The sequence below is a fragment of the Enhydra lutris genome, unplaced genomic scaffold, assembly GCF_002288905.1.
Source record: "Enhydra lutris kenyoni isolate GAN:26980312 unplaced genomic scaffold, ASM228890v2 scaffoldscaffold7, whole genome shotgun sequence".
Classification (NCBI taxonomy): domain Eukaryota; kingdom Metazoa; phylum Chordata; class Mammalia; order Carnivora; family Mustelidae; genus Enhydra; species Enhydra lutris.
The window spans coordinates 10,276,182-10,302,210 of record NW_019154091.1 but is presented as its reverse complement, the minus strand read 5'-3'; the positions used below and the strand labels follow the sequence as shown (position 1 = coordinate 10,302,210).

The 26,029-nt window shown below is 46.2% G+C and overlaps 1 protein-coding gene across 1 annotated transcript; it reads left to right on the top strand.

Moving 5' to 3' along the window:
- Nucleotides 1–16,403: 16,403 nt before the first annotated feature.
- LOC111142151 (suppressor of cytokine signaling 2) lies at nucleotides 16,404–20,659 on the top strand. The gene is given in 4 exon segments (XM_022495139.1): nucleotides 16,404–16,452; nucleotides 17,204–17,280; nucleotides 17,282–17,543; nucleotides 19,194–20,659. Coding segments are annotated over 4 exon segments (846 nt in total). The 3' UTR covers nucleotides 19,652–20,659.
- Nucleotides 20,660–26,029: the final 5,370 nt, after the last annotated feature.

The window sequence follows — 26,029 nt, the reverse complement described above, 5'->3', positions numbered from 1 at the left end:
ATATATATATATATATACATGTTGATAGGATTATGGAAGCTGGGACGTCTCATCCTCTGCTGTCTATAAGCTGGAGAACCAGGAAAGCCAATGGTTTAATTCAGCCCAAGTCCAAAGGCCTAAGGAAAGGTGTTGGAATATGTGATGGTTCTAAGTCCCAGGATGAGTTGAGAATGAGGAGTGTGATGCCCGAAGGCAAAAGATAGACATCCTAGCTGAGGCAGAGAACAATTTCTTCCTTCCTCTGCTTTTTTGTTCTATTTGGGCCCTCAACAGATTAGACAATGCCCACCCACATGTGAGAGGAAGACGGTGATCTCCTTTACTTGGTCTACCCACACTCATCTCTTTGGGAAATACCCTCACAGACACACCAAGGAAGAATGTTTTCTCCGGTGTCTGGGTGTTTCTCTGCCCAGTCACGTCGATATATAAGATCAGCCATCACAGTGATGCAATGGAAAAGTACTTGGGGCAGAATCGACATGGTGGCTACCTGGGAGTGTCTGAGGGAGAACATCTGGAGGGCTTCTAGGATGAAAAATACAGCCAAAATGAAGTTTAAAATGAAGTTTTGGTTTAGGGAGTGAGACTACCATCTTTATAGGAAACTAAGACAAAAACAAAAACATAACCATTTATTGAGCACCTACTCTTTGTCAGGTGCTATGACTTTTGGGCTCAAGCTTTACAATATATGAATAAATAAATGGTATTGTATTATTTATAAATTGTATTATCACCATCACACGTACCATCCTATTTACCTCCCCATGACATTCGTACGTGGGAGAATTATCCCTACATCAGAAACAAAGACACTGAGACTCAGAGAGTTAAGTAACGTGCTTATGGCCCCTCAGCAAAGGAGTGGGGTTTGGACTCCCGGAGTTATTTATTCAGAGAAGGACAAATAGGACATCCAATTCTCACCACCCCTCTGTCCTGTTCCAACAGGAGTGAGTGGAAACATGCCACTTTCTTTCATCAAGATCAGATTATGGCTTCCAAAAGCACAAGACACAAGAGACACTCCTGTGCAGAGTGAACAGCCCCCATCTGGGGCACCACTGTTAGTCACAGTGGTGTGTCCTCTCCTCAGCAGCTGTCCAGGAAAGTCACATAACATGCACTCAAGAGAGAGCCCCTGAAGGAAGGGGTGAGATGGGGGGTATGGAGTCATTTTAGGGGAAGTAGGAGGACTACCAGGTCACCTGTTAGCACAGGGTGAGATCAGTCAGGAAGGGGGATTCTAGGGCTGTGTCTAGAGCATGGCTCCTGGAAATATAATGAATCATACCTAGAAATCTTTCTGGAGCTGCTCTGAGAGTCTGGAGCCCATTCAGGCGTTGGGACAGCTTTGCTGGAGAGTGTTTTCACCATTGTGTCCCTGCGCATAAGCCTGGTGTAGGTACACGGTGTTTGCAAGATTGCCTGCCTGCTCTCTCCTCTATGCCAGATAGGAGCTGCCAGGTCGACTACAACCTCCTCACCTCAAATCAATTCTGCAAACATTTAGGGAACATCTTTTCTCTGCTGGGCCCCGTGCTAGGAACTAGGGAGCAGTAAACAACAGTAAACGGCAGTGGTTGTTTATCGACAACCTTCTTAGAATGTTCACCTCAAGCGAGTCCCTTGGTTCTCTATATTTTAGCTTCCTCATCAGTGAAATGTGATAATAATAGGACCTACCTTGAATAATAGGCTCTACCTGTAACTGTGAAGTCTAGATGGAGTTCCTGTATCAGGGGCACCCGGCTGGCTTCATCGGTGGAGCGTGTAACTCTTGATCTCAGGGTTACAGGTTTGAGCCTCATGTAGACATGAAAAAAAAAATCTTTAAAAAAATTTTTTAAAAATCAGTTAATACAGCAAAACCCTTAGGTACTTTAAATATTAACAGGTATTCTTCTGATAAACATTAGCCCATATTCTCATTACTACTATTCTGCTATTACTGATACTACTAGTACAGATACTACAGTGAATAAGACAGATAAGATACGGCCTTTGGTTTATGGAATATAAGACTAGTGGGGAAAACAAGCAATTACAATGAAGTGGTGGGTATTCACTTACCCAGAAGCTGAGATGCCCCGGGAACATTCAGAGGGGGCCCCAGGCTTGGGTGGTTACCAAAGGCTTCCCAAAGGGAATAATGACTTAGCTGAGACCTGAAGAATGAAGAGGCCAGTGAAATGACAGATAAGAAAAGGTCCTTGCAATGGGAAGAATGTAGGAGTGGTATTTTTGTTTTTTATCTGTTTATTTTTATTTCTTAAAATTGAGATATAATTGACATATAACATTGTGTAAGTTTAGGGTAAACCACAGGTTGATTTCATACATTTATATATTGCAACATGATTACCACTCCTGTCCTGTAATATTATTTCTTTTTTGTGGTTATAGCATTTAAGATCTATTAAGAGTGCTATTTTTTTTAAAGATTTTATTTATTTATTTAACAGACAGAGATCACAAGTAGGCAGAGAGGCAGGCAGAGATGGGAGGGAGAGGAAGGCTCCCCGATGAGCAGAGAGCCCCATGCAGGGGCTCCATCCCAGGACCCTGGGATCATGACCTGAGCCAAAGGCAGAGGCTTTAACCCCTGAGCCACCCAGGCACCCAAGAGTGCTATTTTTAATCTGTTTTTCTACTAAAGGTAAATCAGTATCTTTTCTTATCTGTAATTTCACTGATCCTGAACTATTCTCTTTCTTGAATCACTTGAATTAAGGTGGGGGTTGAGGGTATGTGTCAAGACCTTTAAGTAGTAGGGATTTAAAAAAAAAATCATTCTTAACCTTTCTTATTTGTCTTTCTAGGGTGAGCACTGTACCGGTGCCAAAATGTGGGTTCGAGGAAAGGAAGGTTATTCAATGATGGAATCTTCCAGGTACATCGACTTCTTAGACTGAATAATGTCCAGATTTCAGCATTTCCTCCGTTTTTGTTCCTCTCCAAGTTAGTTATTCCAGTTTTACCTTTTTAAGAGTCAGAATTATTGGGGAATAATTTACATAAAATAAAATTTACGCCTTTAGAGTGTATTGTTCAATAAATTTTGTCAGTTGTATACAGTCATGTAATTGCTGCCTTGTTCAAGATGTAAAATCTTTCTACCAAGTTCAAAAGTCTCCCCATGCTCTCTTGTGGTCAGTCTCCTCATCCATTCCCATTTCCTGGCAACATCTAATCTGTTTTCCAAAAAATCATGTAAATGGAATCTTATAATATCTAGCCTTTTGTGCCTGGCTTCTCATACTTAACATACCGCTCTTGAGACTAATTCAAATTGTTTCATGTGTTGGTAGTTTGCTCTTTTTTCAATTTTTTTTTTTTTAATTGCTGAATATTATTCTACGGTCTGGATGTAGTACAATTTTTTAACTTATTTACCTGTTGCTGAGCATTTGGGTTGTTTCCAGTCTATAAGCTATTATGACTAAGATTGTTATGAACATTCATGTACGGGCCTTTGTGTAGACATATGAACTCATTTCTCTTGCATAAATACCTGGGGGTAATATTGTTGTTAAACAGAAGCAGTGTATGTTTGATTTTATAAGAAACCACTAAGCTATTTTCAAGTGGTTTTGCCATTTCCCCTTCTCACCAGCAATCTGAGAGTTTGAGTTGCTTCGTATGCCAGCCAGTGTTTGGTAATGTCAGTCTTTTAAATTTTAGACATTTTAGTGGGTGCACAATGGCATCTTATCATGTTTTAATTTAGATTTCTCTAAATTCAAATTAGCATCTTTTAATAACTAATTTGTTTATATATATATATATATTCTGTGATGAAAGTGTCTATTTAAATATTTTGACCACATTTTAGTTGGATTTTTATATTTTCTATTTGTAAAGGTTCTTTATGAGTATTCTTGTATCTAGAATGTCTACTATCAGATACAGAATTTTCTAATAGTTTCTCTAGTCTGTAATTTAAAAAATTTTTCTTTTTCCTTTTTTTAAAGGTCTTATTTATTTATTTGAAAGAGAAAGAGCGAGCGAGAGAGCGCATGAGCCCAAGCAGGGGAGCAGCGGGCAGAGGGAGAAGCAGATGCCCCCACTGAGCAGGAAGCCAGATGCGGGGCCCTGTCTCAAAATCCCTGAGTGGAAGGCAAATGCTTAACTGACTGAGCCACTCAGGCACCCCTAAAAATTTTCTTAACATTGTCTTTTTAAAACAGCTTTGTTGAGAAATACTCACATTATCTTTTGAAGAGCAGAAATTTTTCATTTTGATGAAGTCCTAATGTATCAATTTTCTTTCTTTCTTTCTTTCTTTCTTTCTTTCTTTCTTTCTTTTTTTTTAACCTTTTGTGATGTTTGTGTCCTAAGAAAACTTTGCCTGACCCAGGGTAATAAGAATTTCTCCAGTATTTTCTCAGAAGCTTTATAATTTTATCTCTTTCATTTAGGTCTATGATCCATTTAAAATTAATGTGTGTGTATGGTATGAAGTAAGGGCCAAGGTTCATTTTTCTGGTGTATGGATGTCCCAATTGTTCCTGCACCATTGAAAAACGATCCTTTCTTCATCAAATTACTTGTTCAAAATCAGTCGACTATATTTTGGTGGATCTATTTCTGGACTCTAGTCTGTTTCCCTGATCTATATCACCATCTTTAGGTCAGTACTACTCTGTCTTGATTACTATAGCTTTAGAATAAATCTTCAAGGGGCTCCTGGGTGGCTCAGGCAATTAAGTCTCTGCCTTGAGCTCAAGTCATGATCCTGGGGTCCTGGGATTAAGCCTCGCATTGGGCTCTGTGCTCAGCAGAGAGCCTGCTTCTGAGTATCCCTCTGCTGCTCCCCCTGCTTGTGCGTTCTCTCTCTCTTTCTCAAACAAATAAATGAAATCTTAAAAAAAAAAAGAAAGAAATCATCAAATCAGAGTGAATCTTCTACCTTTATTATTCTTTCTCAAAAATGATTTCTAGGTCCTTTGCATTTCCTATAGAATCAGTTTGTTGATTTCTACAACACAACAAAAAAGGTTGTTGAAGTTTTGTTTAGGATTGTGTTGTAGCTATAGATCAATTTAGGGAGAATGACAGCTTCACAATATCAACCCTTCCCATCCATGAGCATGGCCTCTTTTTTCATTTGCTTAATTTTCCTTAACTTTTTCAGCATTAAAAATTTTCTTTTTCGGGATGCCTGGGTGGCTCAGTCGTTAAGCATCCACCTTTGTCTCAGGCCATGATCTCAGGGTCTCAGGATCCAGTCCTACACTGGGCTCCTTGCTCGGCAGGGAGCCTGCTTCTTCCTCTGCCTGCTGTTCTCCCTGCTTGTGCTTGCTCTCTTGTTCTCTCTCTCTCTGACAAATAAATAAATAAAATCTTAAAAATTTTTTTTTCTTTTTCATTTACCACTCTTGCACATATTTGATTACATTTATCTCTAACTATTCCATGCTTTTAAACCTATTGTAGATGATATTTTTAACATTTTCTATTTCCAATAGTTTGTTGCTAGTGAATAGAAAAATGATTTATTTTTTGTACTGACCTTGTATCCTGAAACCTAGCTAAATTCATATATTTATTGTAGTAACTATTTGTACTTTTGATCCCTTAGAATTTTCTATGTAGATGATTATGCTGTTTGCAACTGAAGACATTTTTACTTCTTCCTTTACAATCCATATACTTTTATTTATTTTCTTGTCTTAATGCACAGGCCAGCATCTCCAACACAATAGTGAAAAGAAGTTGTAAGAATGGACATTCTTGTATTCTTCCCAATCTTAAGGGGAAAGCATTTAATCTATCACCATTATGTGGTGTTAGCTGGGTTTTTCTTTTGTAGATAAAGTTTGTCAGATTGAGGAAGTTCCCTTCTATTCTTAGTTTGCTGAAATTTTTTTTGTGATGGATGTATGTTGAATTTTATAAATGCTTTTTTTTTTTCATATATTAAGATAACTATATGATTTTACTATTTTAGTCTGTTGTGTTTGTGAATTACTGGCTGATTTTGAGTATTGAACCAGCCTGAACTTCCTGGAATATATCCAAATGGGTCATTCATATATTATCTTCTTTATATATTCTGATTCAATTTGCTAATATTTTATGATTGTGCTTTTGAGAGATATTAGTCTATAGTTTTCTTTGCCATTTTATCTCTCATTGGTATCTAGAAAGATGCTGGCTTCCTGGAAGGAATTGTGAAATGCCCATGTTTACTTTTTAAGAAAATTTTTTGAAGAATAGGTGTTATCTCTTAGCATTTGGTAAAATTTACCAGTGAAGCTTTCTGAATCTGTAATCTATTTCTTAAATAGAGATAGGACTATACAACTTATGCATTTTTTTAAGCAGGATTTAATGTTTTATTCTTTTGTAGCAACTATCTTTATGTGAGACATTGTCATAACTGTCTTCTGATTTCCCAGCTGTTATCAGTGATATTTATTTATTCATACCATCTCTATTTATTATATCATCATTATTATTCCATCTTTATTTGTGTCTATTAAATGACTTGAATCAACAGATTACAATAGAACTAATCTGGTTGGTAATGAGTGTGGAGCAGGGGAAACTAGGTGCTAGTGGCACAACAGAAGGCATGGTAGACTTTGGGCTACTAAGACTTTGTCATGAAAGACAAGGATTTATCTGATGACATTGTGAGACAAATTTGCCTCTTTTAAGTATTGGTTTTAAAAATGGGAGGGAAGGGGCACCTGGGTGGCTCAGTGGGTTAAGCCTCTGCCTTCAGCTCAGGTCATGGTCTCAAGGTCCTGGGATCAAGTCCCAGTTGGGCTCTCTGCTCAACAGGGAGCCTCTTCCCCCGCCCCACCCCGCCTGCCCCCGCCTGTCCCCGCCTGCCCCCGCCTGTCCCCGCCTGCCTCTCTGCCTACTTGTGATCTCTCTCTGAGTTAAATAAATTTTTAAAAAATGGGAGGGAAGAAAAAAGGAGAACTTGAAATAAAAGCCTTCTCAGCAACACTGGAAAAGCCAAAGGGAAAAATGACAGGACTTTCCAGCATGATGTTCACAGAGTTATTTTAGTTATTTTTTTTTTCAATTTTTTTAATTTTATAAGAAATAAGACTTCATTTTTGTGTTTATTTTCGAATTATTGGCACATACTAAAGTGTAACAATTTCTTCATTGTTACAAACCTGACCTTCCTGGAATATATCCAAATGGGTCATTCATATATTATCTTCTTTATATATTCTGATGGTTTTATATATTTATATTTTCCAAAACAAAGGAAACTTTCCCCCTCGACTCTTTATCACTTGCTTTTGTTCAAATACTGTAAATAACCTTTGAAAATATTACAGCCACATTTGTTGGATAGCACTTTAAGTGATTTGAAGGACCTATTTAAAAAGTAACTTACCCTCCAAGCTCCTTTTCCATTTAAAGTGTTTTCTTTGTTCATCTTCAACCCTATACTGTTTTCCTAAGGACGGTTTGTTTATAAGTACAGAACAACCTATTTAATCTACTTTGGCTTTATTTATTCACATGCACACTGGCATTTTTTTTTAACCACTAAGTGTTTTAAGAATAAAATCGGGTATAGGCTATAATATATTGGTGAAGAGAGATTTAAGCCATCATATACAGGGGAATCGAAGGTTTTACATTGGTTTCCATTATCTGGGGCATGACCATTGTCGTTTGAATGTGCTAGGTGAGCACGCTGGCCTTTCAGTGTGGAACGTATATGGAGGTTGTCCTGTGGCTCCCGGTGGTGGTGACTGTTTGTGTTATTCCGAGTTGCCACATGCCTTAGGTTAAAGTTAGTCTCATCCGTGACTGCCAATCTCCAGACTGGTTCACTGGGGGCTGGTGCTTCTCAGAATTCCATGACTAAGCCAGGAGCCGTGTTTGTTATTTACTAACAGGTATTTCTTTGGACTGCTCCACTTACCACATCATCATTCCAGGCCCTGACCTTTGTGAACTTCTCTGGAAAATCAAACATACCTAAGCCGCCCAGGCTTGGGTCTAATGACACCGGCAGTTGCTCTTCGGGAGGTCGTGGAACAGGGCTTGGAGGGTGATTTGAATGAGAAGGAAACCTAATGGTCATGGAATCCACATTTTTTGTGGGAAAACAAGAATCCAGAGAAGTTAAGGGACTTGATCAAGATCCCCTCTCCTGTGATGCCTTTCTGGACTTCCCAAGGTGGTTTGGAGTGGTGCTTCCTTCCCAGCTGTTTGCAAAGCCAGTGTGTGCTTTTCTCCATGACTTTTAACTCTTTGTTAGAATGAATGGTCAGCAGCATCTCTCTCACTAAACGGAGACCCCCTTAAGAGTGGGCTGAATTATATTTGTCCCAAGGCCTGGAACATTTAAGTCCTCATGAATGTTTCATAAGTGGGTGAGTCCCTCACGTTGCTGTCTACTGAGTATCATAGTTGTGACATCAGGCTCCAGGAGATTAAGGAGAAGTTCTAAAACAGTTAAGTTCCCCTTGGTAGCAGACCAGAGTCTAAAGGCGAAACCACAGTTTAGGGTGAGAAGCACATCTAGGTGGGGAAGATCAAGGCACCCAGGCCAGAAAGAAGGGAGTAGAAGCATTTCAGTTTCCTTACTTGTAGATGCATTCAATTCATTCATTCATTCATTCATTCATTCATTCATTCAATAATTTTATACTACTAGGGGCCAGAAGCTTCTTTAGGCACTGGGAACACAGTAGTGATTTTATAGACAAAGTCTCTGCTTATGTTCCAAGGGGAGAGAGACATGAAACAAATGACAAATAAAAACCATTATCATGTTTGGTAATAGTAGGTGCTGAAATGAAAAACAAAGCAGGAGAAAGAAATGGTCACTGATAAGAAAGGGGAGGCATCTCTGTGTAAGACCTGAACAAAGTGAGGGAGTGATTCCATGCGAGTTTCGGGGAAAGAACATTTCAGAGAGAACAAGTACAAAGGCCCTGGCTTAGGCTTGGTGTGTTTGAGAAACGAAGAAGTCAGAGGATTAGAACATTGTGAGGGAGAAGAAAGTAGATGAAGAAAATTATTCTGCACTACTGAAATAATGTCCTTTCTGGAACCTATCTTATAATTGATGATCTTTTTTTTTTTTTTAAATTTTATTTATTTGTCAGAGAGAGAGAGAGAGTGAGTACACAAGCAGGTGGAGTAGCAGAGGGAGAGGGAGAAGCAGGCTCCCTGCTGAGCAGGCACCCCCCCACCCCGCAACGTGGAACTTGATCCCAGGACCCCAAGACCATGACCCGAGCTGAAGGCAGATGCTTAACCGACTGAGCCACCCAGGTGTCCCATAATTGATGCTCTTCTGACTATATAGGCCAGTTGCAATAAAGAGAATCCCTACCATGAGGAAGGCAGACTTTTCTCTCCGGAGCAGGATATCCATGGCAGCCATCACCCTTAGGACAGTGTTCTCACCCGAGGTCAAGAGGACCCTCGGGATTCACAGTCAGCCTTCAGATTGTCCACTGATCCCCTGAATCTGTGCTTCCAGAACATTTTTCTGCAGAGAAAGTCTTGGATGGAGCCTATATGCAAATAGGCATGCAAAAAAATGAAATGGGTCAGGACAACATGGCCACCCTTGGCTTATTAGACACACTGGAATGGATTTCACTTTCTTGGAGAAATAAGGTCTCTCCGATCGGTCTTGAAATACCCAGTCTTTTGGATCTTTTATTTCCTTGCTTCGGGTAGAGACTTGGGTCCCAAGAAATAGTTCTTCACCATAAGAGAGACAACAGTGCAAAGGTGATGACAGATGACAAGTAATGTTCAGTGTTGGGAAGACAACAAGGGATGGTGAGGACTGTGGTAAACAGGAGGGCTATGGTGAATGAGCCTTTAATAGGGGCAGCCACAACCCTGCTTCAGCTAATCACCGCCTTGAGGAAATGGATCTCCCTCAAATCTGGATCACTTTGGGGTGAAATCTCCAGAGTTTTAATTTGATTCATTTAAAAAAAGAATCTTGGCACACCAACCCTAACAGCCTAAAGGATCAAATATGACCCACTCTGGCCCATAGATTTTACTAGAATTTTTGAGAGATCTCTGACCTTATACTAAAAGCCACTATCCTAAAATGTGATTCCCCTCAACTTCTGTGCATAGAAAGATGAAGGCCATGGCCATCTCCCAAGCTCCTGGGTCCTAGAAGTCTAGGGAAAAGCCATCTTCCTGGCTTCTCCCTCTTGCAGTCCCTGACCTAGAGCACTGAAGCCAGCCAGGACACCAGGGAATGTCCTCCGTTATGGGGCTCGAGCAAGCAGGACATTGCAAAAGGGAATTGGTACTGAGAAGCACCAGAAGAGAAGTAAGAGATGTTCATCACGTAGAAGACGGCTCTCCTCTTCTTCTTCTTCTTCTTCTTCTTCTTCTTCTTCTTCTTCTTTTTCTTCCTCTTCTTCTTCTTCTTCTTCTTCTTCTTCTTCTTCTTCTTCTTCCTCTTCTTCCTCTTCCTCCTCTTCCTCTTCCTCCTCTTCCTCTTCCTCCTCTTCCTCTTCCTCTTCTTCCTCTTCCTCCTCTTCCTCCTCTTCCTCCTCTTCTTCCTCTTCTTCCTCTTCCTCTTCTTCCTCTTCCTCCTCTTCCTCTTCCTCCTCTTCCTCCTCTTCTTCCTCTTCTTCCTCTTCTTCTTCTTCTTCTCAATTCTCTTCCCATTCCCTACCATGGATTCCTCCCCATCCAACTCACCACACCCCACAAGAGCATCTTTGATTACAAGTTACAGCAACCCAAACACACAAGGTAGGGAAAAATTAACTCATTAGCTCCGGTATCTGAGAAGGCCAAGGGTGGGGCTGCCCCAGGCATATTGGAGTCAAGTACTCAGGAATCTCTTCCTCTCCCTCAAACCTGAGCCCTGCTTTCCTCTCTGTTGCTTCTATTCTTTGATGGGCTCCCACGTGGCAGAAAAGTTGGCTTCCCTGGTCATTACTCCCCATCATCTCAGAAGGGAGGGATCATTCCTCTTGCAGCACTTATATCAAATCCTAAGAAAATAACCTGCTTAGGCTGTGATTCTGGAAAGAAACCCCATGTCCAGGGGAATGAGATACTTCTGTTGACTAACCTGTGTCCCCTGCTCTCTAGAGGCATGGGTTCCAGAACCACAGGGATTCGTGAGGGTGGGGGATGTGTGGTGGTGGGTGTGGTGGTGACGGTGACCTGGCCAAGTTTAAAAGGAAGAGATGGTGGCAATGATCATCCTGTAGCTCCCCCACTCCTAAGACAAGAACTAAAAAACTCTCTGCAGCTCTACAAAAGCTCAGTGTAGAGCACTTGCCAACTCCTGTACCAGAACAGCTGCATTGCACACCAAGGACAGCCAGTCTGAGGTTGGCACGCAGAGATGTTCGAGCCTCGGCAATTCCCCAATGCGGACAACAGAAGGAACTCTCCAGCTTTGTGAAAATCACCCTCCCTTCCCTCTTCAAGTAGAATGATGGTTCCCCACTGCAGCCAGGCATCTGCCCCACTGAACAGAACAGAGATGAGATAGAGATTTACAGAGCTACAGATAACGAGGTATAGTGATCACATTCTATTGTCACCACGGCCCTATAAGGTAAGTTCAAGTTTTTTTTTTTTTAAGATTTTATTTTTTTTGACAGAGACACAGCGAGAGAGGGAACACAAGCAGGGGGAGTGGGAGGAGAAGCAGGTCCCCCGCGGAGCAGGGAGCCCGATGCGGTGGTGACGACTCCATCCCAGGACCTTGGGATCATGACTTGAGCTGAAAGCAGATGCTTAATGACTGAACCACCCAGGTGCCCCCTAAGTTCCAGTATTATCTCCATAATACTGGAACTCCAATGCTGACTGATTTGCCTAAGTTCACTCATGTAGCAAGTGGTGGCAGAGTGAGGACCCATGCCTGGGCAGTGCAGCTTGAAAGCCACCTGCTAAAGCACTGTCCACCCAGCCACTGGCTCATCCAGCGGTCACTTGGAATGGTTGCCACATGCTGGGGACTGTTCGAGCTGCTGAGTCATAGCTGGGAACAGTGCAAATCCAAATACTTGTCCTCATGAAACTCACATTCTAGTGCAGGAGAAAGACAGGAAACCAGACCAGTAAATAAGATATAAGCTAGGGTAGATAGTGATCAGCATTAAGGAGAAAACTGAAACAGTGAAGAGAGAAAAAGGCGTGTGGAGGTGGCAGGTCGATTTTGAATAGGGTGAGCAGGCAAGGTCTCACTAAGGTGGCCCTGAATAGAGGTCTGAGGAAGTGAGGGAGCAAACCATGCGGTTGTCTGAAGGAAGAGCGTCCTGGGTCAGGGAGGCAGCACAGAAGGCTTCGAGGAAAGAGCAAGTGCAGTCTGTCTTGGGAACGGCAAGGAGTCCACTGCGTCCTAAGCAACGATTAAGGAACAGAGCAGTAGGGGACGAGATCAGGGAGGTAAATGGAACCAGATCTTGTAGGATGTTGTGAGTGGCTACTCGGATTTTGTTATTCACTCTGGGGTGATGTAGCCATTTGAATTGGAGCAGAGGATGGACATGCCATGGCTTGGTTTAAACAGGATTATTCTCACCGCTCTGTCAGGAAGACTGACAAGGGAGGGACAAGGGTGCCAGCAAGAGGCTGTAGCTGCCAGCTGGGCTGAAACTGGTAAGCCAGGCTTGGGCCAGTGTATGCTGGAAATGTGGCAAGGGCTTCAGTTCTGGATTTATTGTGACATCAGAGTTGAAGGATTGGCCAACACATGGGATGTGGGCTGTGGGAAAAAGAGCAGCCAAGGATGACTTGAAGGCTTTTAGCCAGAGCAACTGAAGTCTAGAAATGACATTTTTCAGAGATGGGGGGAAATGAAGGAGGAATTGCTTTTGTTTTTGTCTTAAAGGGGGGTTGTTTTAAGAAATCATCAGGTCTCAGTTTGGGACATGTTAGACCGGGGATGTCTATTAGATACCTGGAAGGCAATGCTGAGTGGCAGGTCTGGGAGCTCAGGAGAGAGAGCCATCAGGACTGGGGTCCTAAGCTCTACAAACTATACGCTGCTCCCTTTGAGTCATTGAAGACACTGATCCATATGTAGTTTTGGAAAATGATAACTGTATCAGAAATACTGGAAAAGGGGGCATCTGGGTGGCTCAGTCGGTGAGGCTTCTGCCTTTGGCTCAGGTCATGATCCCGGAGTCCTGAGATGGAGCCCCACATCCGGCTCCCTGCTCAGCAGGGAGCCTATTTCTCTCTCTCCTGCTCCCCCGCTTGTGCTCTCTGTCAAATAAATAAAATCTTAAAAAAAAAATACTGGAAAAGCATTAGGAAATCCAAATTTAAAAATTCACCCATATCCTGCCACCCTAAAAACAGCTGCTTTCATTTCTCCACATTTCATTCTACTTTTGCCCACAGGCATATATAATTGTATAAAGTTGTAATCATAGCATAGATATAATTTCATATTCTACTTTTTCTCACTTAACATGATCCCATAAATATTTTCCTAAGAGGCTCCCCTAGGTCTTTATCGGGGATTAAAAAGGCCAACAAAATGCTGGGCATGGCTGGAGACATTTCAGAAACAAAAGTAGAAGTCTTACTTTGCTACAAAGTTTGGTGCCCCTATAGCTGGCATTGTGCTCACTGTAATTTTTGCGGACGATGACTGTCTGTCGAGGTGACTTTGAGCCGGGACCTAAATGATGAGAGCTGGCCACACACCCAATCTGGGGAAGGGCATCCCAGGAAGAGGGAACAGTGTGTGCAAAAGAGGGAATAACGCAGGTTAGGAGGCAACAGAAAAGCCCATTAAGGAGGGTTGCTGGCAGATTCATTTCAACTGGCAATTAAGTAGAAATTTATCTTTGTAAAATGTACATCCTTCATCTGGGATTCTCTAGAAAGGAATAGAAGCCATATGGTATAATTTAGAATACAGTGAACCCTAGTAGATGACTAGTAGTTCTTAAAGATTCCCGGGGCCACAGACTATACACAAACTCTACATGGAATCTGATTTGTTCATTCATTCACCCCAGTCCCTGAGCCAGGACTGGATTCAGGTCCCTTAATTTTATAGAAAAGGCCAAGGGTCCAAAGACAGTTAAAATGACTTGGACAGAATCATTCAGCTACTATATAGGGAGTTTTAACTAGGGTTGAATTAGCTCTGCCCTCCACGTGGAAGGCTCTAAAAAAAACAAAACATGATTCCATGCACATGATTCTATCGTCGACAAAGCCCTTCGTTAGCTGAGACATGCCCCCTCAGTTCTTGGTTCACCTGCCTACCATTTGCCTAGTTATTTACTCAAAAGCTGGAAAATTGTTGAGAAAATTTCTCCCTGACTCCGGGCCCCCGGAAGGCAGGAAGCTGGTTTACGTTCCCTCCTAGGGCCAGCAGGGGGGGGTACCAGGCACAGTTTGTGAGCCGCGCCTCCCCCACGGCTCCTCCCCCTTCCTCGCCCAACTTCCCCATAACCCCTGCTACAACTCAAAGTGGCCATTGACCTTTCAAGCTTTTGAGCGCTGATGCAATAGAATAGTATTTCAAAGAAAAATGGTTATTGAAAATTTGGATCCGGTTTTCCCTTGAGTGTTAATGGTTTTCAAAAAGTAGGTCACATTTAAAGTAGGTCACATTTTGAGAAGGGCAAGCCGGCAAGGAGCGGAGTTCCAACTGAGGCCAGGTGGCCTCCCACAGGGTGGGAGGAGGTGAGGGTCTCTGAGCAGGGAAGTGACGGGATCTTTCCGAATTCCCAGCCCCTGGGCGCCAGGCCGGCGGGAAATCGCCGAGGCAAGAGGTCTCGGGACTGCAGGCACCGAGGCGTGCCGCCCAGCACCCCCGGGGCGCGCACGTAAGGGCGCCCCCCTCAGCAGCCAGAGCAGGTGAGCGGCGCGGCCAGCCGGAAGGAGACGGTGGAGAGGCGCGGAGAAGCAAGAGCAGGAGAGGGGGAGGAGCCCGGCGGGGCTGGTGCGGGAGACGGCGAGTGGCAGCGCCTGGGGGAGGAGACTGAGAGCCGCTAGAGCTGCTTAAGGAGGCGCAGCTTTCCACCCGCTCGCCGCCTTCTAGGACCTGGGCAAGGGCGCCGCCTCCGGGCCTCTCCCCTGGGAGCGCGGGTGCCTAGAAAGGGGCCTCTCCAACTCCATGACTGTGCTGTAAAGCAAGAGGGGCCGTTGTCAGGGACCACCCCCCCGCCCGCCCTCCCAGCCCGCGCTCACAAAATGTGCGGCCGGGAGGGGCGCGTCGAGAAGGCGCGGGGAGGGTGGGAGAGGCAGAGCCCCGCGGGGGGCCGTGCAGGTCTGGGTCCTCAGACCCCCGCGCACAGCGGGCACGGCGGGGGGCGGGGGTGCAGGCTCCGGACGCCGAAGCCAGGACGGCGGTGGCAGGGACGCTTCTCCTGCGCGCCTGCGAGCACTGGAAGCTGTGCGGTGAAGGCGGACGGACTCTCAGGCGGCCAGGCCGCCTGGCCCCACACGGACCGCTCTGAGCCCGCCTCCCCTGCAGCTTGCGCATTAGTGCCCGAGCCTCTTTAAAGCAGAAGCGGGGGCCACGGTCACGTGAGGTGGATTCCTGGAAAGTTCCTGGAAAGCGGCCTCCGCAGCCGCCGGGCGGGGCGCAAGAAGAGCGCGGACCCGGGAGGGAGGCGGGGAGCGAGGGAGGCGCGCGGGGCTGGGAAGTCGCGCGCACACCCCGTTCCGAGGACAGACGTTTAACTCTTGCCATGTCTCGCCGCCTCCACAGCGGCTCGCGGGCCTTGGGTTTCCCCTGAAGCATGAGCCTCCGCGCCCGCCGCTACCGGCGCTGCGCGGGCTGCGAACAGTGCGCCCGGGAGCCCCGCACGCACCGCCTCAGGATCCCCTGCGCCCGCAGCTGGGGTGCCGGAGGAGCTCGGCCGGGGGCTGGCGGCAGGTACTGGTCCGGGGAGCCCGAAGGCTCTTCCCCAAGGAGGGTCGCCGGGGAGGGCACCCGGGCGCGGCCGCGAGCGCCGGGCGGCCTGGGCTTCCGCAGTTCCAAACCGCCGGGGACGCAGTCCGAGCCTCGGCTCTGTACCGCGGCCGGGCGCTACTGCCTGCTTTCTTAGGCTCCTTCTAGGCGTCGGGAAGTCTCCGGAGTTTCCTCCCCCGCTCCAAACTGCCATCCAAATTAATAATCCTCTTAATAACCTGATCTGCCGCTCCTCCCCGCCCGCCTGCCTCCCGCCCTAGCTCCTTCCTCCTCCCTCTCTTCTTCCCACCCCCTTGGTCGCCGCCGGAGGGAAAGCCAGCAGCTGCCCAGGGTGGGGGATTTCGGAGCCCGGGGGTTCCAGGCTATGATCCCCGGCGCTTTTGTTTGCTCTCCGCGCAGAGAACTCTGGCTGCCGCAAAGCGCATCCCCAGGCATCTCGTTCCCAAATTAAAAGTCAACAGGGAAAACTCGGGCAGACACCCTTCCTCTCCCGGGCCCCTCCCGGGTCCCCCGCCCCATGTCCGCTGGGGAGGCTGCCTGGTGTGGAGGCGGCGGCCGAGGCCGAGGTAAGGGCTCGGCGATCGTGGTCTTACACGTCGCGGCGCTCCCTGCCGCCTCTTCTGCCCCGGCCGGGGTTTCAGCTCCGAGCCCCCGCGAGGGCTGAGCGCTTGGGTCGATTCCTCGACAGCGCCCGCGGCGGCGGCAGCAATAGCAACCACCGCCTCCCGGCCCTGAGAGCGGCCGCCACTGCGCGCGGCGGCGCCCCCCACCTCCGCCCCACGCGGGCGCTGGTAAGCTGGTGGAGGGGGAGCTAGGCAGCCTCCGGGCCAGGGTGCGGCAGCTTCCGCACCTTGGCGCCGCGGGTTGGCGGCTCAGGGTGCTTCGTCCCGGAGCCCCTGGGCTGTACAGAGTGTGAGATACAGGAGTGCAAATTTGGGGATGTCTCCTGTTCTTTCCTTTACAATTTTTTCTGTTTGTCCTTGACTAGGGCGTATTTACCACCTTACCCACAGGTGACTCTGCTCTGCTAGTCTGCGATTTCGGCCAGTAGCCCTGGGCTGGTAGACACCCTGTTCCCCACCCTTATCCTGTCCCTCCCTACCCCCTCTCCCTCCGCAACTCCTGCGTCTTGGATCCCTGCTCTCTGTCCTTTCTCTACAGCTGGGCCGGGGCAGTCCCTGGATGCTTGGGGTTAAATGGTGCAGGAGCATAGACGCGGAGTGGTCCCCGGGATTTTCCACGTCTCTATTTCCCCACCCACACCCCAGCCGCAGGGGTCCAATTTGGACTGACCCAACCCCATACTTTCTTTTGCAGGCAAACTCTGGGTGACCGCGCCTGCGGGGTACTTTGCCATCCGTCCACTGGGACCTGGGGAGGAAGAACCCCAAGCACCCCAATCCCCTCCTCCTCCACCATTTCGGATACCCCGCAGACACTGACTTTCAAGAAGGACGCTTGCCCCCTCTGACCCCATCGCGGGTGGCCACCTGTCTTTGCCGCGGTGATCCCTCTCCCATGACCCTGCGGTGCCTCGAGCCCTCCGGGAATGGCGCGGAAGGGACGCAGAGCCAGTGGGGGACCGCGGGATCCGCGGAGGAGCCGTCCCCCGAGGCGGCGCGTTTGGCGAAGGCCCTACAGGAGCTCAGTCAAACAGGTAGGGAGCCGATCAGCCTCCACGCGTGTGAGAGGGGTGCTTCCCCAAAGACGCGGTTGCAGGCTTTGCTGGCGGGGAGCGCGGCTTGGAAGCGGGGCCGCGATGGGGGCAAAGAATGGGATGGAACAAGGGCCCCTCGGTTCCCGTTCCCGCCTCGGGGCAGGGGATCCGCGGAGAGGATGCACGCGCACCGCCCAGGGTCCTGGGGAATGCGAAAGAAAAGTGATTCTCGAGGGACTCGGAGGCCTAGGGAAGGGCTGACCGCGAGAAGGGCTTTTTGGAAATAGTCTCATAGGGCTCTGGAACCTTTGTTTGCCGCGACCGCTCCGGGGTCGGTGCACGGGCTTGAACCCTGGCGGGAGAAAGTGCCAGGCGCCTCCCTTTCCGCGGGGAACGAGGGCGGCGAGTGGGCGCTGCGCTGCCCGCCGCTCCAACTGCATCCCGCTCCCGAACCGAGCAGCCCCGGCTGCTCGGGATCTTGGCTGCCAAGTTCCAAGGACCGACAGATTGCCGTGCAGGCGGCTGCCGTAGAGCCGGGAGGAAAGCGGCCGGCGGAGCCACTGCGCAGAGCGCGGCCTTCAGCAACCGCCCGCCCAGGGAGTTGCTGGTTTCAAGGGCAGTCCTGCGCTTTGCGGGGCTCGCTCGGGTCTGAAAGAAAAAATCTGGCAAACTACGCAAGCTTTCAAAATCTGGATCCTCAAAGCTTCCGTTTGGGGCAAAGTTGAAGTTTTGGTGGCCCTGGGAATAGGGAAAAGTCACCTGCAGTTCCGGTCTTTGAGTGCGACCACCGGCTTTCCCTCCGCGGGGGGCCGGGGGATTGCAAGTATCTGAGCAGTTTTCTGGGGGCGGGGGTGGGGAGCACACTGTCAGACTTCTTATGCAGAGTGTCTCGAAGTCCCTGTTGAAAGCGGGGTGGACCCTGAGGTGGCGCAGGCGGATCAAATCGAGAATGCTGGGGAGACTGACGGTTGTGATTTGGATTAGGGCAAAGTCCGAGAAAGAGTTGCAGATTGTAAACTTGAAGTACTAATTATCAGTTGGGGTTTCCCTCATTTCTCAATGCCTGGTAAGGCAGTTTTAATCAAAGCAACAAGCAGAAGCTGTCGTACGGGGTCTGCACTTTGAAAAGACGTAAATAGCACTGCTTTCCAGGGGCTTTGAACTGAGATGCAGCCCAGAACAGATACGGGTGGACACCAACCTTCCAAAAAGTTCCTTAGTTTTTACCCTGTCGGAATTACTGGAGTCGGGCCTTCCACTTTTGTAAGGGCATGACTTTTATTTCTAACTTCTGATTTATTTCTAAGTTACTTTGATTTCACTTGAATAGTGCTAGAAGCATCCTGCTTTGTCATCATTGCAAATGTTTTGTTTCATGAGGAGAAAAATGCTCAGAGAATGTAAAGAACAGCTACAGAAAGCTAACTTTTTAAAACCGAAAACGGACTCTCAGTGTGGGTTCATAAGGTAAAATGGACCCACCTTCTCATTAAATTTCTCCCCCAAGTGTTAGTCTCTGGGAAACTTTCCCTCACCCATTTCTACTTAGAGCTAGAAAAACTGTTGCCGAGTATTGACCCTATTTTCAAAAAATTCCTTATAATAACCATTTCACCCTCTCTCCTTTTTCTTTTCGAACAAAAACCCCAGGTTGGTACTGGGGAAGTATGACTGTTAATGAAGCCAAAGAGAAATTAAAAGAGGCACCCGAAGGAACTTTCTTGATTAGAGATAGCTCGCATTCAGACTACCTACTAACAATATCTGTTAAGACATCAGCTGGACCAACCAATCTGCGAATTGAATACCAAGATGGGAAATTCAGATTGGACTCTATCATATGTGTCAAGTCCAAGCTTAAACAATTTGACAGTGTGGTTCATCTGATTGACTACTATGTTCAGATGTGCAAGGATAAGCGGACGGGCCCGGAAGCTCCCCGGAACGGCACCGTCCACCTTTACCTGACCAAACCGCTCTACACAGCCGTGCGGCCGCTCCAACATCTCTGTAGACTCACCATTAACAAATGTACCGGTACCATCTGGGGACTGCCTTTACCAACAAGACTAAAAGATTACTTGGAAGAGTATAAATTCCAGGTATAAGTGTTTCTGTCTTTCTAACCTTGCCTCGTCTAGAGTCTCTCCGAATGCAGCTATGTCAAAGAGAACCAAAACTTGAGGGAGTGCTCTGGATAACTCCTCGGGATTCTCAAAACAGCTGAAGTCCATCTAATTTAAATGGGTGCGGAGGTAGCTAGGTTTTTAAAGTTCCCCCAGAGATTTTCACGGGAGTGATGCTGACCTTTGTAAAGGCTGACCAAGACCCACCCGTTAATCCTTTTCCATTAGAATCCAATGTCCCGAGTAAAGGCACGTTTTCTCAGAAGACCTCACCTTTCTGAGGTTCCTCTCTAGTAGGTCAAAGGCCCACGCCCCCAGTAGCAAGGAGAGAAGGGGATGCAGGAGGATGGAAGGAAGCAGTGGAAGGAACCCCAGCTGACACAGGCTTAGCTTCAATTTTAGATGCCCGGTGGTCAGAGTCTCCATTAGGCCATTTTCTCTTTTTACGTTCTTGATGTACCTAGGAGTTTTGTTAAACAGATATGCTTGTGAGTATTTATCCTTCATTTTATGCAATTAACTGAATCAACCAAAAAAATGACCATGAAATCCTGTATTTGACTTCTTACTACATGTATGAACTCTCTCATGTGAATGAGTACTGTAGTATAATCTGTTTTAAGGGAGCCTTATCTCAGAACTATTTCCAACTGGTGCACATGGAAAAGACTTGGTCTTTTCCTTTAAGGCTAAAGACAAGAATGTCGTGCTCTACAGGTGCAACTCAATCCCTGAAAACAAAACCATGTAGATACGGACATTTGATCCTTTCAAGTAGCTGTGTCCCCCACCTGTTGCCATTGACTTTTTGGAAATGGCTGTAGAAATTTTCAAGTTGTCCTTGAATTGTCTAACCATGGACATCAGCGGTTGTCTCCCTTCTACCATGTAGAATATTTTGACTTAATTCTCTTCCAGATATAGGGGGATACCTGCCTGTTTTTTTTTCAAAGTGTTTATTTACTGCTGTTACTATTTGATTAGAATGTATTAAATAAAAAGAAAAACCTTGACTTTTACAAGTTGCACTTATTGCTTTGAATTGTAGAGAACGGGCACGTTCATGGTAATAGTTGCCAAGAAAACCTAGGTCACGTGAAATCAACCAAATATTTAGCAAGGTGTAGAACATGATTTACCTTTCTCTAGAGTTATGGGCCGCATTTTGCATTTTGGAAGGGACGGTTTAGAAAGTACAAGAATTGTCCAGTGGCCTGGTCTTTTACACATTGAATAGGCATCACACTAATGCCCCGGGTGCTTCCAAAAACATGGTTTAGAAACCTACAAAAATTGTGACACATCCTAGTATTTTATGGGTTGAGTAGGCCTAATACAAAATCAAAATTAGAAATTTTATGGCTATTTATTTTTTTGTCACACAGTCTCATGACTGTTGCAGATGAAGCTCTTTCCAGAAAGTATTCATTTTGCCACGTTTGAAAAAAAAATGTCCTGCGTAGTTACATACTCTGGTGTGTCATTGGGAAAGTGAATGTTTGCAGATCATGTGTGTGCCCCAGAGTGAATTAGAAAATTCGGGTGTAAATTATAGTAAAATCTGCTTATCCCCAAATCATGAAAATATTAATATTTTCATGAAGTTTTTGAAAAATGGTTTTGTGCCTGTAAGGAAAACATAACTATGCATGTCCAAGCAGCAGAGCCAAACACAAAAGATTGCTAGGTGTGCCTTTGGAAGAATTTATTTGTAGCCAAAAATGTAAAGAAGAGGGATATTTCTGGGGGTCTGGTCGATGATGGGGACCTTTTCATTAGGGTCTTCAGATTCTGTACCTAATTTGCCCTGTTTCAGTATGGGGTGTCTGACTTTTCTGGCAAAACCTCTCCACAGGATTGGTGCCAGGGCCTTCGGAATTTCTTTAAGGTCTTTTGCATTTCTGTTCTCATTGATTCAGACTCTCTGATCCTTGTCACTGATGAGAGTTGGACGGACTAGTGGGGTATGAGTACTCACGGGACCATGGCAAGGTCTTTGTAGGTCTCCTAACTAGCAGGTGGCTAGTTATGAGCAAACCAGAAGATAGCAAACCCTATCTCTGGGTTGGGCTGTGGAACAATTACCTTACATTTCAATCTTCCCTGTTCCAAGTAAGTTGATAAGCATCAGGAGACAGTCTTTTTTAGGACAGGGGAGTGTGGGGTTGTTTGCTGTGTTGCTGTTGTTGTTGTGGTAATTACAAACATCGTTTATGTATTGAACATTGTTTATGTATCAAGCTTTTCGTGTGTCAAGTTCTCGGTCAGCATTTCACATGCATTATCTCACCTAATCTTCACCCTGTCGGAATGAGCAAAGTTCAATAATCACAGGAGGTACACCTGATTTGTAGTGGGGAGGTATTCCAGGAACATCCTAGCCCTTTTTATTCCTGGAGAGGAATTATGAAGAACAAATTGCTGCTGTTTCTACATCGATCCAGACGAACAAGTTAGAACAGGAGAACAGGCTGTAAAAGGAACCCTCAGTTCCTTTTTACTGCTGCCTCAACTGGGAAGAGTACGGGTACCTTAGTTAATGTACTCTGCGGGATTCCCATCAACTTGGCCTGGTGGGGTTTTCTTCCTGGTGTGGGGGTAAGTCAGGAGAGGGTTAACTGTCTTACTTTGTTGCTGGAAAACGCTGCCAGTTACCAATTGTTGCTAGCCCCATTCGACAGATAGTCGAACCAAGAAGTTAGGATGTACACTTGAGTAAATTATCCTCAACAGACCCAGGAAAAATTGCCAGTATTCTTTCCCTCTGGAGGGCATTTGGGGGATTAGGGTATGTATTATGGTTGTTACCATTAAAAGAATAGAGTAGACAGAACTTACTTATCTCCATGGACTTAAAATATTTTGATGTGAGTTTCCACTCTGAGTGGATTTGAGGTAGTGGAGTTTTTTTTTTTTTGTATTTTTTTCATCGTAGTGGGGTCCAGGGTCTGCTTTTTAGGGACTTGGGTTTTTTTTTTAGAGCTTTGGACAGTGAAGAAAAGGCAGTTTAGCTTATGAGCTGAGTTCTTTTTTGGCATGTCAGTAAGAAAGTCTTGACTTCATAGTAATTATGTAATCCAAATAGGTAACAGAATGGGACAGTTGTTTGGAGTGTTTATTTTCTTGGGAAGGACTTTTTTCTGCTTTTAGAAAATTGTACCCTGGTAGGAGGGTAGGAGACAGAGACGTCATCAAATAATCCAAGGGATGGAATGTCCTGAGACCATGCTGTGCCCTTCTCGGTTGTCGGTTTAGGCACAGGGTGGTGGGGGTTGAGTGACTGTGGTTCCATCGAACAGCTGGGCCGAGGCCTGTCTTGTCTCCGTGGTCAGGGTCGGGTCTGGGTTCTAATGCTTCAAAGCAAAAAAGCGTTGTCATTCGTTCCAGGCCTTTCATTTATTAAGAGGCCTGTCGCCTCACCCAGTTTTTTATTTCCTAGAATTTTAAAGCTTGAAGTCACTTTTCAGATCCTATATTTTAGTTCTGACGTTTTCCCAAAGAAGGCTTTTCAGACTCAGGGAGGTCAGGAGATTTGTCCCTACATGCACACACACACACACACACACACAAAACACAGTTTAGCAACTCAGTGGCAGGGGCTGGTGTTGGAGCCCAGATAGCCTAACCTCGGCTTACATATTTGTAAAAGCTGCATCCTTCTACCCTGTGCGTGAATGCTCAGTATTCTTTGCTACCTTGCAAGCCCTACAGTGCCTTTTAAAAATATATATTTAAGATTTTATTTATTAGAGAGCGTGAGCAGGGGAGAGGAGGCAGAGGCAGACTCCCCACTGAGCAGGGAGCCCTGATGCAGGGCTCAATCCCAGGACCCCTAGATCATAGCCTGAGCCCAAGGCAGACACTTCACCCACTGAGTCACCCTGGCGCCCCCCTCCAGTGCTTTTAACATCACATTTTTCTTCCTCTGAAAATTTAGAACAGGCCTTCGGAATGTTGTGTGAGATAATACCAGTTCTTGGCTCCTTCCACCCCAACCCTGGGGAAAGCTTCTGCGGAGTTTCATGATGTCTCGACCCACATTAGAGTGCGGCATTGATTTTAACCCCTCTATGCTTCTAATCTGTTTGTGGTTTTAAAATCTAAAACCTGTCATCCATGCTGTGTTGTGATCTCCTTTCTGCCTTCTGCACAGGGGATTCTCATGCAGCTGTGGGTGCCCAGTGACCACCCCCCCCAATCCTCACTGGTGGAACCCCTTCTTCTTTCCCCCTGTTCCAGGGCATGATGGCACAGTGAATTCCTGCCTGACTCTCTCCCCCTTGTGTCATAAATTTGTCTTTTAGCTCATCTGACTCAGCCCTGCCTAGCCTTATTTACTCCAGTGAAAGAGGGCAATTACATTCTCCTTGAGTTGGGTAATCCGGTGATGTAGAATACCTGAAGATTAGGGACGCCTGGGTGGCTCAGTTGGTTAAGCAGCTGCCTTCGGCTCAGGTCATGATCCCAGTGTCCTGGGATCGAGTCCCACATCGGGCTCCTTGCTCAGCAGGGAGCCTGCTTCTCCCTCTGCCTCTGCCTGCCATTCTGTCTGCCTGTGCTTGCTCGCTCTCTCTCTCTCTCTCTCTCTCTCTCTCTCTCTCTGACAAATAAATAAATAAAATCTTAGAATACCTGAAGATTAAATCTGTTCCTAATCTCTGATTCCTTTCAGGTTGTGAAACAAGTAGGGAGCCCCAGATGCCACACTTTTGTTATGGGCATTGTGTGTGTGTTTGTTTTTAATGTCAGTAGTGGAGCTCCTTCTTCATTGTTAAACTTCCCTTTGTTTGAATGGAAGGGAAATGCCCTCCCTCCCTCCCTCCTCACCTCTCTGTAAGAATGAGTTTGTGATCATTTTGTTTCTCTCCTCCTGTGTCGGCCTATTTTTTCCTCATATTCTCACCTTCACATTTTGATTTTCTTCTACTGTCTCTTCTATGTGGCTTGAGTTCAGGCTCCTTAACTTTACTACTAGAGTACCAGCTGTCGCGACCCTAGGACGCCAAAAGCCCCGAAATCCCAAATGCCTAGATAGTGAGAAAGCTGAATTCTTGGAGCAGACCTAGAGATTCCTTCCTACGCCTTCAGGAGCTTTGGATCATACTGGATCTTCAAGTGTGGTCACAGAGAATGGGGTTCACATCAACAAACATTTACTGAGCCATAAAAAGAAAACCGCTTTTATAGACAACTCTTAACTCTGAACTCCGTCCCTTGCTTGGAGGAACACTGCCTTGCCGTAGAGATCAGGAGCACATTTTTGTGAAGTATTCCGTGGGGTGTTCTCTGTTAGAAACCCAGGGAAGGGGAGGGCAATCCAGAGTGCGAGGCCGCCTTCCCCTTCTGTCTAAGCATAAATACCACCCAAGGAGCCCCTTTCCTGTGGCAGAGAGGGTGAGACTTCATCCCAGAACTTCGTAAAACTTTTCTATGTCTCCCCGGTCTCCAACCGCGTTAAGACAAAAATATATGTTTTGCCAAACATTTTTTCCCTTGTTAGTTTGGTACACTTTTTCCTGTTTAGATTTGGGTCCAGAAGGCTGCTGTGATCTTTAACATTCAGAAAAAAATAATTTCCATGTTGTTTCTTCCCAGAGAAAGTCCCATGTTAACATCCCCTGTGCCATCTTGATGAATTTGACCTTTCTGAGGTTTCCGAAATAGCTGTCTTCTCCTTCTTTCTATTTCCAGGTTGTGGCCTTTGAGTCGGTATTTGGTCAGAAAGCGTGTTTGTGTTTTGCACATTTGATTAGGGCATCTGCTTTCACTTACTTGCAGTAATATGGGGCAGAGAGAATGGGGATAATAGAAACCCATAAACACGTTCTAGCTAATAGTGTCTACTTCCTCCCCGTTCAGTCTGCTTTGCTAGAACCACTGACAGAAAAATCAGCTGCTTCTCTGATCTCTCCTATTATGCTCCTCAGCCATCAGGCTGTGAGGCTGTTAATGAGCAAGGGTGGCTAAGGTGTGAGGAAGGCAAGGGGGCTGGAGAATCAGTGGCCCGCCCCGGGGCTCCTGAGAGCCTGGCGTTAAATCCAGCCGTCCCTGCTTATCCAGTACTTAGCTGTGGGCTGTGGTTGTTACCCATGACCCCTTGCGGTCCCCAAGGCAGATGAGCCTCGTTCTGACGTGGGGTCAGAAGGTCCCTGGGAGCCTAACATGACCTCAATGCCCGTGTCATTCGCTTTGTTTCCTCTGCTCACGTCAGCATTTTATCATCTCCCATCATCACCAGAAGGGTGAGTACAGTGAGATATTTTGAGAGAGAGAGACCGTGTTCACATCAACTTTTATTACAGAATATTGTTGTCACTCTGTTATCCTTATTGTTCATCTCTTACTGTGCCTGACTTCTCA